Source organism: Ruditapes philippinarum, unplaced genomic scaffold (assembly GCF_026571515.1).
Source record: "Ruditapes philippinarum isolate M1 unplaced genomic scaffold, ASM2657151v2 ctg1413_1_1_1_1, whole genome shotgun sequence".
NCBI lineage: Eukaryota > Metazoa > Mollusca > Bivalvia > Venerida > Veneridae > Ruditapes > Ruditapes philippinarum.
In genome coordinates this window covers 1,474-15,505 of record NW_026855954.1, presented here as the reverse complement: position 1 = coordinate 15,505, position 14,032 = coordinate 1,474, and the positions used below count along the sequence as shown (strand labels likewise).

At 33.5% G+C, this 14,032-nt stretch overlaps 1 protein-coding gene across 1 annotated transcript; it reads right to left on the bottom strand.

Moving 5' to 3' along the window:
* Nucleotides 1–6,213: 6,213 nt before the first annotated feature.
* On the bottom strand, nucleotides 6,214–13,625 carry LOC132744926 (caspase-3-like; the record flags this gene model as incomplete). The annotated part of the gene is given in 5 exon segments (XM_060733718.1): nucleotides 6,214–6,796; nucleotides 7,586–7,756; nucleotides 10,135–10,237; nucleotides 10,969–11,162; nucleotides 13,512–13,625. Coding segments are annotated over 5 exon segments (836 nt in total), but the record flags the coding sequence as incomplete, so codon positions are not given.
* Between the last annotated feature and the right edge of the window lie 407 nt (nucleotides 13,626–14,032).

The following is a 14,032-nucleotide window of genomic DNA, read 5'->3' as shown; positions in this document are numbered from 1 at the left end:
GTTGATAATTATAAATAAGCAGCTAATATTTCCCCCCTTCTATTTACCCTACCTTTACGGTCAATATATAGATAATACAATCTCGTATTTACACCAAAACAGAACATTAAGCATGCTTTAGGTTTGTTGAACAATTACACACGCAAATAATGCAGTACAATATTGAATGTTAAAAAAGTAGCAAATTTTTTTTTAAATTTTAATAAGAAATCAAAGAAAAAATGAGCAAATAAATTCTCCAATAATACTATATAACAAGAAAATTCATTCGCTTAGACATTTTAGTATCTAAAATTAAATAAAAAAAATCCTTGAAAGTTAAAGATATCCCCCCTTCCAAAAAATAAAATAAAATAAAGAAAGAAAAAACATAAATTTGATTGCCAATGTAAATATTATAGTCATACACTAATATTGTGCGTTACGATATTGAAGTATTTCTGAAATATCTGAAACTGAATATCTAATATTATTGTACGAGCGTATTCATTTTGTTTATTTTAAATTTTTCTCTTTTTTAATATTTTCCATTTTATCTTATAATTGCAAAGTGTAGCTAGCGTTTTTTCATTTATTTATTTATTTTTATTTATTTATTTATTTATTTATCTATTTATTTATTTATTTATCTACCTATCTATTTATCTATTATACATCTATTCTTTATTTATTTACTTTATTTTTTTTTTATCATTTTGGTGGGGGTGGTTGGGGGTATTAGTGTTTGCTGTTGTTGTTGTTTCTTTTTTAGGAGAAAAAGTGGGATCAAAAGAACATTTTTTCTGCCGATGGATATGATATTACATGTAGTACGAAAGAATTGTTATAACTGATAATATTTATGATTTAGGTGACAGATTTTTACGAATTTTATAATGTTTTGCTCATTCCCTGTAAATCTAAGGGTTCAAACAAACTTTTACCGTTATATACTAGTAGCTTCGCGGCGCAATACCGCCTACAATAGGGTTTTCAACGATATATAAATCAAATTATGTTTTTACCCGCGGATGAGTTTTCTTTTGGGGGGAGGACACATAAGTCGAGTTCCAGATAATATCAATAACTAGATTACTCTTAAAAAGTTGTAGACATCACATCTATGTATGATGAAATCACAAATTAACGATCTGTAAATAACTAAAGCATCATTCATACAAAAAGTACCAGAAATCTATTGAACGTGTAATTAAATATATAGGCAACAGCTGTGGACGGTTTTCTTAAATTGATTATACAGGAAGACCCTCTAATAATAAGTACACACATATGTTATTAGACAAAATTTATTAACACTTCTACTGAAAATTTGGTTATCTTTTCAAATTAACGTCTTTGATAGTCTGTATTAAGTAGACGTTTGAGTCTTTGCATCCACAACACTTGACTCAAACGTCTAGATGATAAAGACTAAAACTTTGATGTCGCGGGCAACACATTAAGCCAATACTATGGTGGCTGATTTGGTACAATTTGCGCGTTGCGTTGTCGATAGCGACAACACAACTTATATAGTCATCGCATTTTTGTCCTGTTGCTAACGAAACGCGTTGTCGTGCGGCGCGTTGTCGCGCTGTCTCCCTGTCGCTTGGCTTATACATATACAAATAGCCAATCCTTCGCAACAACACACCGCACGACAACACGCCATTTAGTGTGTTTCGTTAGCGACAGAACGTCAAGACGACAGTGCGACAACGTGCCGTTTTGATTTAAAAATATTTAAATAAAGATTACCATAGCTTATGGAAATTATTTGATAAATACAAATTATTAAATTATGGAAATGAACAAATGTTTGAATGTAACATTTCAAAACAAGATGCTGATAATCTATTTCCACACAAAAGTTTTATAAATAATATGCTTAACGCATTGTTTGAAATTAAATGTACATGTTTAACAAAAAAATCTCTTATAAAGATACTATTTGGAATAACTCGGATATAAAAATAGATTGTAAATTATATGAAAATTGGTTAAACAAAGGAAAACAATTCATAGAACACTTATATCATTATAAAACGGGAAAGTTTTATTAATTCGAAGAATTTAAATATTTGTATGACATCAATAAAACAGATTTCTCCTTATTGGAAATATACCTGACACTCTTAGCAACAAGCTAAAAAATACTTCAATAAAAAATGTTTCCCTGCAACACCTTTCATACAAATGTAATACAATCCAAATCTGTTAATAAACCTTTATATGATATGCAAATGGAAAATGTCAAGGAAAAAAAAGTAATGAAACTAAATGGGAAGAAAATATACAAAACCATATTGACTGGAAAACAGATATATCAACTGCCTTGAAAAAAAAACAAAGAAATTTCCAGTATAAATTCATACAACTAATACATTTCTTTTCAAATGCAAACTGTCTGACACAAATTTGTGCGATTTTTGTCATAATAGCATTGAAAATATTGGACCTTCTATTCTGAAAATGTACAAAAATACCAACTATTTTGTGAAAGCTACGCATGTGGCTAAGCTCAATTGGAATTATATTTAATCTTTCGAAAGAAATAAAATTCTTTGGAGAACTTAAAGTTAATCTGCATACTGTAATTTTAAAGAAATAGTGGCATTACATTTTATTATTTCTTTCTCTCAATATAATATTTTATGGGGGTCATTTTAACAGGTTGCTGCAATGGTACTTTTATTGAAATTAGCCCATTTTAGTCAGAATCGCGTCAGTTTTTACCTGATCATCATCCATTTCCCGCTTTCCTTCATCAAATTTAGATGAAATATATTCAGAGCCACTTGTGACCCAAGAAAGGAGTTACCAACAATAATTTATTAATATGAATAAGCCACGGCATCAAAGCGAACTCTTTGGAAGAAATTATAGATCTAATTCATTTCACTATTATGAACATATATAAAAAAACAATCGGCAGGTTCCAAGACTGGTCCCCTGCGCACTTCTAAAAAGTACCAATTATGTGTAGTCATCTATGTGGATGGGAACTATAACAGGTCAGGGAACCAGATAAGCGTGTTCCAATAAAATAGGACAGGGAACCCAAAATAACCTCCGATAAAGAGCAGGCAAACTTATTACCCATAATCATTTTGCTATACTTCTAGCGAAAGTTTTCAAAACCATCACTCGGAGGTACTCGCGTTGCAGTAATGCTCGCTTTGCGAGCAGGCTCTTCGGAACTCGCTGTAAAACAAGACAAAAATAAATCGGTTTATTTTTTCCTTTAATTTTATAATATGAAAGTAGGCAAAGCCTATGAAGGTGGGAAAGTCAGATAAAAAAAATCGTTAATTTTTTAGGTTACATTTTCTGTTAAAAAGTGTCATTCAGTATTTTATGCACTGCTTCCGTTAAATCTTGTTCCCTGTCCTATTATGGTTCCCATAGAAGTGTACAGGGGCCCAGTCTACGCACCCTTTTTCATTTTATTGTTACCTTGTTGATTGTCTCATTATCGTAATACCCCGCCGTTTATCGTTGCGTAACAGCGCCAAACAAGGGACAGCATCACCCGGTTTAACCGGTTCTTTTTTTAATTGTTATTTGAACATACACGTGGAGTCTATAGCCAGGCAAGCCAAAGCCGGGGCTTTTGACTTCCCTGTATAACATGTATAAAGCAAGACGGGATTTCATCATCATCAAGCGTCCTACACACACGTTCACTACACAGAATAAGTGTTTTATTTGGAGTGTCCGTTATATTAAACAATGATATCCACATGATGATATGTCTTCCTTATTCTATTAACATTAAGGTGTTAATTCTGATTTATATTTATCAGCCGCGACATGTTACAATGGATAAAGAGAAATATTTATAAACATTGACACTGGGAAAAAGCAATTAAAAGAATGAATGTGATTATTGTTTAATTACTTAAGTAAGCACTGAAAGTGTTTCCTGTTGCAAGGACAACATATCAAGAGTCGTTTGCATATAAATAGATAAAATTTGTCAACTCATAATATTCCTTTAAATTCACGTTCTTAAGGTACTTGAAATACGATTCAGCGAAAGTTTGTCAGGGGTTCCAGGTTACCCGAACAAGTTTATCAGCGCAGTTAATACTTAAAAAATGGGTGTGAACTGCGGAATAACGTCATCATTTTGTTTTCTTCTTTAGTGTAGTAATTGTCTTTGAATTGAAAAATTAACTATACTCTGAGTAATATGGGTTTTATCTCACTAAATAAAATCCCTGATTTTCACTTAAAAGCATACACTATAACAAGGAGTTGACAAAAACGAACCAAGCGTACTTGACCGTATTGAGTTGTACATCTTTCTACAAATAAGGAGATATTTGAATGCATATTGTCGTTTGAACATGCCACGAACGCTGTCAAATTTCTATCGATGACCATATTATAAGTAAGCAATAGACATGTAAATAATAAAGATATTACATCGATTTAAAAGCTTATTCTAGCAAATGTCTGAAAAATGATAGATCAGATTATTTTTCCTGAAAACTGCACAGCGCTGATTAGAAAAGCACGCGTCATATCATTAAGAAATATTGACGTCAACAGATGTTCTATGATTAGTCTTTCACAAATATGTCATGTCACGGCTCCAACATATTTAATTGCAAGCCGAATTCTGTGACCAAAAGATCTTAACTACATGTATATTTGACCCCTGTGACTATGACCCTTTGAACTAGTGATCAAAGATATTGCAGTTGCAAAGTACTCGGCAATCATTATTTTGAAGTATCTTTGTATGATATATTAACCAAGGCTCTTGGTCAAGATCTTGACTCAAACTTTTACTGACATCATGTGTAGACTAAGTGAGGTGCAAAAGATATAAAGTTGTGTTTAATAATCAATTTTACTTCAATCCAACCCTGTCCAAAAATGTTTGATAAAGTTGAAAGCAGTATACATGACAAAAGAACAAACAGTGCATAGCACACACACAAAATAAATGAATAAACAGTGGAGACCATAAAAGTAATAACAAAAAAATGAAAACACCAGGACATCAATGTAGACCGCAACGATACTCGGAGTCCCACTTTTAGTATTACCAATACAGCGAAAATAAGTGATGACAGCTTGTTAAACTGAGCCCGCCATTTCATAAAATCAAATAATTACCTCAATGCGTTCACCGGCGTTGCCAATAAATTCTCTTCTCCTCGCTGAGAAGGCACAAGGCAACAGCAGAAGATTTGAAGAACTCAAGATGGTGAAAAATAAACAAAAACAAGAACTTGTACCCGCGGATCAGCTGCCGATGATCTGACTAATACGGAGGGAAGTGGCCCAACAAAATAGGCTGGTACGACGAGGAAAGTGTATTAGGGTGTTGGAGCATCTAGCACAGGGAGTGACGCCTTGAAAGGCAGGTCCTTTGTTTGGCACCAACAGCCCTTTTAAGGGCTACGTCTTACTGTCTCAAGTTACTGTACATTTATGTTCTCACTCGCCGCCGTACAGTGTCCAACTTTTGGCTCAATGTTCATATCTTTGGCAATACTCCGTGGCATAGAGGTAAAGCAAGACCACTTTGTGTTTCAAAATTAACCCTTTAATGGCGTGACTGGTAACATGTCCAGGGTCCGTTCTCGACAGCAAAAGCTGCAATTTGTGCTGCACCCTCATTAAGCATAGATCTCATCATCATCATCATCAACATCATCGTGAAAGTATAATACATACACGATATAGAGCTGACTTAAACACAATTTGTAAAATTTATCTGTTATCAAAGTTCCACTGACCTTGAAAAGGATACGTATGATTTTATAGAACGGATATTCATCGCAATGCCCACAAAAAATTCGGTGGAGTAGGACTTTTAGTGAAATTCTGTGAAAGTGATATTTATAACATTGTCATCGTCGGAACTCACGTTAAACATGCCGTATATACAATATAGTCTATATTTAATAATATTTTACGATACTGGTGTACGGTATATAGCCTGGCTTACACCAAAGATAAAACATTCATTGTATGTTATACCAAATAAATCATACGATGGCGTTATTGCAGTGAAATTTACACATAAAGAAAACAGAAAATTACTTTATGGTATTCTCGTGCTACCTACCTCCAGAAAAGTCTACAGGAGGTCGTGATGCCCATCCTTCTTGCATGAAACATTGTATAAAAGCGCTCATTAGCTTTTGCTTACTTGGAACTTAAAGTTCTCAATATTTCTCCAGATATATTTCGGGCAATTATAAAAACAAGAAACACATTTTATTGTTTATTACATTGTTTTAATTATTACAATTATTTTCACCAAGCGATATCATAAAGATCTCCTATTATTCTTTAAATTTATTTGATATCATTTGTGCAAGTCTTAATACCGGCCAATAAATGCCGTGCCTTCAGCACTTTGATTTCTTCAAGTGATTTCACGAGTTAGAGTTAGGACTAGAGTTAATATATAAGACAATATCTATTTTAAAAAATAATAATAAAAAAACAACAAAAAACCATATTATGACTATACGATAAAAATGTAGCCAGGCAGTGGAAAGATACATATATTGATTGTATGCGTATGTATTGATTCCTCATTGCCCATTATAAGGTGTAAGGTAAAGTCGTTTGGTAAGCGTGCTCTGTGTACACGGCATCTGTTTCGTGTATGTGTATTTTTCTGTGTCATAGAGTGAAGCATTGTCTATCGCCACCCTTTCTTTAACTGAGATTAACATGTCTTCCACATGATCCGTAGTGTAATACTCTGTAAACACATCTATCAAAGCCTTAATGAAGTATGTATGAGCGGTGTCTGGGCGTGACCGATCTCTGTATGAAGCATATCCTACAAAAAATATATAACTGTCTTAGGCATTAGTCACTATGTATAGGACTATAGATTAGTGTACAATAGTAAGCACTGGTCAAGAACTACTCAGCCGATTTATAAAGATGAATAATAAAAGGCGATTTACTAAAATTAATGTCTTAATATTAATTCAAAATATTGAAGACTTATTGAACAAAAATTCTAAACAGGATGCTATGGTGGCTGATTCTGAACGCTTTTGTACGTCGGGTTGGCGCTAGCGACAACAGAACAAAGTTGTCGTGCTTTTTCTTGAAGTCCTGTCGCTAACGATGTACGCCAAACGGCGCGTTGTCGTGCGGTGTGTTGTCAAGATATCACATTGTCGCTCGGTTCAAATCGAAGGATTGTCTTATAACCAAAGCGACAGGGCAACATCGCGACAACGCGCCGCACGACAACGTGTTTCGCTAGAGACAAGAAAAGACGACAGCGCGACATAACGATATAGGTTGCGTTGTCGCTACGCGCAATTTTCCAAATCAGCCACCATTGGATGCTCACGGACACGTGGCACGATATGATAGGATTTATGTTTGCTGAACACGTGACGTGATAAGGTATAGGAACATGTGGCATGTTCAGGAAAATGTGTGCTTCCTGGACACCTAGTATGATAAGGTGGATACTACATGTTTTCTGACATAATTTGTATTTGTATAAAATGCTTCTTGATAGAAACGATAAATACATGTACATCACTGTTATTTTGAAATTGAGCTGACAACAATTTCGTTTATTTATGGAAAAGAGCTATAAACTAACCTTTGGTGCTTGAATAAGCTAATAATGTGTTAGCATCCGAGGGAATATAAATTATTTCATCTGCCATGTCAACATTGCGTTGCGGTACAATGTCGTCTGCATCATCAACTTCGTGTAATCCTTGCGCTTTCCCTCCACGACACGACTCTATAAAAAACAATTTGGGTCGTCCTGAAAAAAGGAAAACTTTGAGTAGAAAACCAACAATAATTAAATTACTCAGCCTACCGATGTTCTGATTCAAACATAAATATACATGTACTGTTCATGTACATTGTTCGAAACGTAGGTTTTATAATCGTCTTTACATTTAATTTCAGTTTTGAACACCTTTTTCAAACCGGCTATGTCATTTTAATTGCATTACACAATAATTTGTTGTTCAAAGCATGCGCTAAAGTTAAATCCGTCTTTACATCCAATCCCTGTTTTTGTATTGTACCACATGACCGTCCAATATTTATTGGTTATTAAATATGTTACTGTAAAATACGGGAATATATTTTGACTAGTACCATACTGAACAAGCCTTCAGGCTAATATGAGTACACGAGTCCAAATATATTCCGGTATTGTACTTGTTTAATGCTTAAACTTTAATAACCAATTTATTCGTTGATCCAACTTTTATTTCAACTTATATTTCATAATGTCATGGTTTAAAATTGTTAGACCCTTGCAAGCTTTCGGTAAAATTCATTACGATTCTTTTGTCGTTAACGCCTTTTTATCTTTGACGGTACATGGTAACATGGAAAAAACAAAACGCATTCGGTATTTTTATTCAATAAATGATTATTATTTAGGACGTTACAGCGTCCAATATGAGAATATATCACATTGGACAATTTAAAAGCAATAATTGAATGTTCATAATTAGTGTAGAATAAATTATTTTATTGAAGACTATTGTGTCAAATATATTATTCTTTATAGCATATTGGCTTTTTTTTCATGTAACGTTAAGTATGAAAACCGTTCACGACAAAAGTTTGCGGAAGATGTCTCTTTTCTTTAAAAATATATAAATATAGACGAACTCCGTGACAGTTATCACAAGAACTCCTTAACAAGTTATCATAAGAACTCCATCCTTCGTGTAACAGTTCCTCCCCCGTGCATATAACCCGTCAACAAAATTAATAACTAATAATATAAGTACTGGTACTGAATGAATAGCCGAATAAGTAGACCAAGAATAGAAGACAAGGGTAGAATAGAATAGAATAGAATAGAATAGAATAGAATAGAATAACTTTCCCATCAAGGGTCATGTTAAATGACATGTAAATCACAATAATAATAATGAGATCAAAGATCAAATAAAGACGTTAAAGAAACTAAAACTTGAGTTGTATTATAGTAACAACAATGAACTTAAAGAAAGAAACAAAACAAACAAACACAGTAAATGACATAGAGTTTCGAGCACAGGAATTAAACATCATACTTATATATATGTAAATAACATTTTGTTTTTATTCTTTCGAATAACATTTAATTTACACAAACAGATAGCGTATACCTGTTTTGTAACAACACTGTACATTACACATGTCCCTAAAAAGTACATATACCAAGTTAAATTAATTTATGTTTTTCTCATTATCATTTCTGAGTTTAAAACAAGTAAAAATTAAATCTACAAATTGTTTTATGATTTTTTCATCTTTGTTGCTCATTAACCAAATGAATTTGCTTATTTCTGACATTTGTTTCAAAGTTTAATTTCTTATCTTTTATTTCATTATATAAAATGCTGCGTTGACTAGTAAAAGCATTGCAAGCAGTAACAAAATGTACCTCGTCTTTAACTTCATTTGAGTGGCAAACTTCGCAAAATCTTTTACCAAAGACTTGATTTTTTTATATCTCCCGATCTCTATTTGAAATTTGTGAGAACTTATCCTTAACTTTGTAAAACAAGCTCTAATATTTTTATCTTTGATTACTGCTAAATAAGGTTCGCTACAAAATTTTTTTTAAACAGTGCATAAGTACGTAGTTTTCCATCATTATCTACCGCATTTTTCAATTTATCCATAAATCTAATTTTAAAAGTACTCAACGGTTGTTTTCGTACAACAACATATAGATTATTATCACTATATTGACTTTCAGGTATTTTAAATATTTTAGTATGAAGAATACATTGGATAACCAACTGTTTTTTTTTTTACAATTGTACAAATTTTCACTTAAAACACAAGCATTTTTTAAAAGTTCAATAATTGGAGATTTGGTCAACCTTGTATAATACTTAATACAACTGATTATGCAATCAAAATATAAAAGATATCTCCCCAATTCACCTAAAACAGCATCATTGCATGCTTTTTTTAATCCCTAACACATGTTTTATGAAATTTGTAAGAAGTTTTTCACATGGCATTACATTAAAGCATTGAGGTGGTCGTATTGATTATTTTCAGCTTCTACCTGCAGACTAGCAGACTAAGTATTAAAACATTCAAGAATGAAACACACTGTATCAGTATCATTTAGATGTTCTCACCCTCAACAACAGAAATAGTCTTTAAGTTCCTTACCGGAGAGTTTGTTTCTACGGAGGTTGTGCTCCTCAATTTTATCCTTGAATATTTTGCTTATTTCATTAACTTTAATTGCACCATCTGTAAACGACAGCCCATTCTGAAACAGATTATTCAAACTAATCAATGTCTTCAACTATATATATTTGTAAACTTATTGGAAACAGTTTGTTTAAATTTGTTTGGGGTTTTGTTTACAAATATTTGAATTTTAGGAAACTGTGTCTAAATGAAAATTCACAAAATTTAAAGGTTTGCAGCTCGTCCAGAGCTGTCTTTTACAAACGTTTAAAAGTCGTCCGGAACTGTCTTTATAATGGTTTGAAGCATGTTCAGAATCGTCTTTTATAATGGTTTGAAGCAAGTCCAGAATCGTCTTTTATATAATGGTTTGAAGCACGTTCAGAATCGTCTTTTATAATGGTTTGAAGCAAGTCCAGAATCGTCTTTTATAATGGTTTGAAGCAAGTCCAGAATCGTCTTTTATATAATGGTTTGAAGCACGTTCAAAATCGTCTTTTATAATGGTTTGAAGCAAGTCCAGAATCGTCTTTTATATAATGGTTTGGTTTGAAGCACGTTCAGAAATGATTTATAATAGTTTAAAGCACGCTCAAAACCGTAAGCAACTCGTTCTTTATTTGTCTATTACAAACATCTAAAGTTTTTCATTAACCACATAAGAGAAACAGATAAAGCAGCAATCAATTTTCACAAAAATCTGAGGGTCACCAGGAATGTTTTTTTAAATGTTTTTTTTTTAGCTTGACGGGAATTGCTATCATTAAAAAGATCTGGGGCTGCCAAAGTAAACAATGACTTTTGTGTTACCTCGTCTCCATGGGAAAGTATAGCGCAGATAAAAGGGAAATATTCATGTGTGGCACCAGAACGGATGTTATCCCGTGCGCTTTGCAATGCCCGAATAACGTCTGCCCTGGAGAGATCATTTGATATAGTGTCTACTCTATAACGAAGTATGTCTCCAAAGAAGTATTGTAAGTTGCTAACATCATCTCCAGTACCTACAGATAACACATTGTATTAGTCATACTTAAAAATGTCAAAATAAGGAAAGGATAACTTACATTTCTGATTTAATGTACATATATATAAGATTTATAACAAAAAATATGCTAAATAAATTAATCATTTGTTACGTCTTCACCATCTGTTTACATATAACTATCCGATGGAAACCAGTGTTTGGCCTTTGACTGACTGACTCTGACTGACTGACTGACTGACTGTGTCACGCCCGTTTAACTCACAACGAGTGTAAAATGTCCATCGGTAAAAATGTTGTGAGCAACTTCCGTTCCTCGTTGTGAGCACCCATCTATGACGTGTGACACGATAAACAAGGTGAGTTTTTCATAATTTTTGAAGATTACAGACATTTATGTAAAAATATCGGAATGCAGTTAGCTAGCGATATGTTTTCCGAGTATGCACATGTAAAGATATTGCCCGTTGGTGGACAATTTGATGGAAATACCGTGCGACGCAGTCACTCGGGGTAGCTGGAAAACTGGAGACAACTTCTCTCCGGACCAAATTTAACATTGAAAACGTCGATTCTGGTGAAGTTTTGTGCATTCTAACCTAAAACAGATGCCCACAAGTCTTCGGCGTAAATTATTACCTGAAAGTCTTCATAGAAACGAAGATATACCCTTTTTTGCTTTAATCCTCGTTGTGAGCTTCATAACCTCGTTGTGAGCAAAAAAAGCGCAGTGCTTGTCTGCTGGTTTTAATATGTAATCCAAATGGCGAGAATACAATTTTCAATCTACCAAAAGCAATCAAAACGTTTTTGCACAATAGTTTTTCTTTGCAATAGTTCTTCTTTTTCTACATAACTTGGCCAGTCTAACATGAATGCAGCTCAGGCTAAATACATGCATGTTTATATCACACAGACTGCCCTCGATGTTAACTCTACTCTGGCAACACGAAGTATATGCAATTAAAAACATAATTTACCTCCCCTTATTACCTCCCCTTATTAGTTCAACACCATTTGCACAAACAGCAAAACATTTGCAAAATCGTAGGTGTATGTATGTTTTTTTTTTGTTTACCATTATCTATTAAACTAAGATTATACTTGTGTAGTGTTAAAAGTTACAACACACTAAATAAGTAATCCTCCGCGAAAAACGATAGTCGCATAATAACAGATTCAAATAGTTCTCGGCGTCTGTTTGCTCTGTAGAGCGTTTTTCATGAGTTTAGTTGCACTGTCTTTCCTAGAAAGCTCATGACAGTCTGTGTTTGACATTTAAATAGCATTTTCATCATGAAATAGTTGCATTTTTAGAAATCTTCATGACTTCTTAGGTGTTACACCACTACTGGCACTAACTAGTACAATTTTGGGTTAGCTGATTTTACAGTGTTTTTGACTGGAAAGAATGATTTGCAAGAGACATGACCCCAACTTTTCTTTTGATTTTTATGCATCACTGACAGTTTTTCTAAGTGTTGTGCCTAAATATGAATTAAATTGATTTACTAATAAAGCCATTATGGCCAATCTTAAATGTTTTTGGACAATTTGACCTTCAAGGTAAAGGCCATTCAGGGGTCAAGGTAAAAAATTCAGGTCCGTAGGAAGGTCTTATGCTAAGGGATTTTGTGTTCAAATATGAATCAAATCCGTTTACTAATAAGGAAGTAATGGCCAATGTTAAAGTTTTCGGACGGATTGACGGACTGACAGCTCAAAACTAATATGCCAGCATTCGGGGTATGCACAACGTCTTGCAAAGAAATGCTGCTGTGCAAAAACGTTTTAATTGCTTTGGTAGATTGAAAATTATATTTTCAGCATCTGAATTACATATTAAAACCAGACACGCACTGCGCTTGTCTTGCTCACAACGAGGTTATGGTGCTCACAACGAGGATTAAAGCAAAAAAGGGTATATCTTGTGCATACTCGGAAAACAAATCGCTAGCTAACTGCATTCCGATATTTTACATAAATGTCTGTCATCTTCAAAAATTATGAAAAACTCACCTTGTTTATCGTGTCACACGTCATAGATGGGTGCTCACAACGAGGAACGGAATTTGCTCACAACATTTTTACCGATGGACATTTTACACTCGTTGTGAGTTAAACGGGCGTGTGTGTAACAAAAATTGAAATTACTATCTGCATTATCTGTCTATATATTACAGGTAGCGTAATTTAGACGGTGATATTATTCAAACTGCGATCTGTAAAAATGTTGACTGTTGGTTGACGTTGTTTTAGATTTCTTTTTAAATCTCAGAAATTACGGTTTATACCTAGCAAATGATAGAATTGACTTTTTATGCACAAAACATATCAGAAAATGTCAGAAATAATAAAATGATATCACCTAAGCGTCTGTGGGTATTATTGAGAATAAGTAAATATCCCCTCTTTCCCGCCGTGTCATAAAATCCCCTTCCTCTGGAATCGCGACCATATAAAGGATCTGATTGGTCGGTTTCTGGAAGATAAAGTTATAAGTATGTTAACAATTTTTTACACTCTCGGTGTCAACTTATAATGATTTTCATTACACGTGACTCAGATCCGAACATTTACGGAAATAAACGAAGGGCTTCCCGCCAAAATATAAATCTTATTTGACTAACCCGGTCAAATAAGAAAATGCATTTTTTAGAATGGTCAGAAATGTTAAGGCCTCAACAGACGGTAGGATTTTGAAGTACAACACCAATTAAAACTAAGATGTACAGACAAATCTTAATGTGTGAAGGCTACTATTTCTTGATTTCGGAAACCTTATGTCGAGATGTAAGGGATAGGACATGTTCTATTTTGAAAATCTTCAATGTCGTACCGATTTTTACAGACCTCCCACAATGACAAGTAACAGATAAGCAAATTATC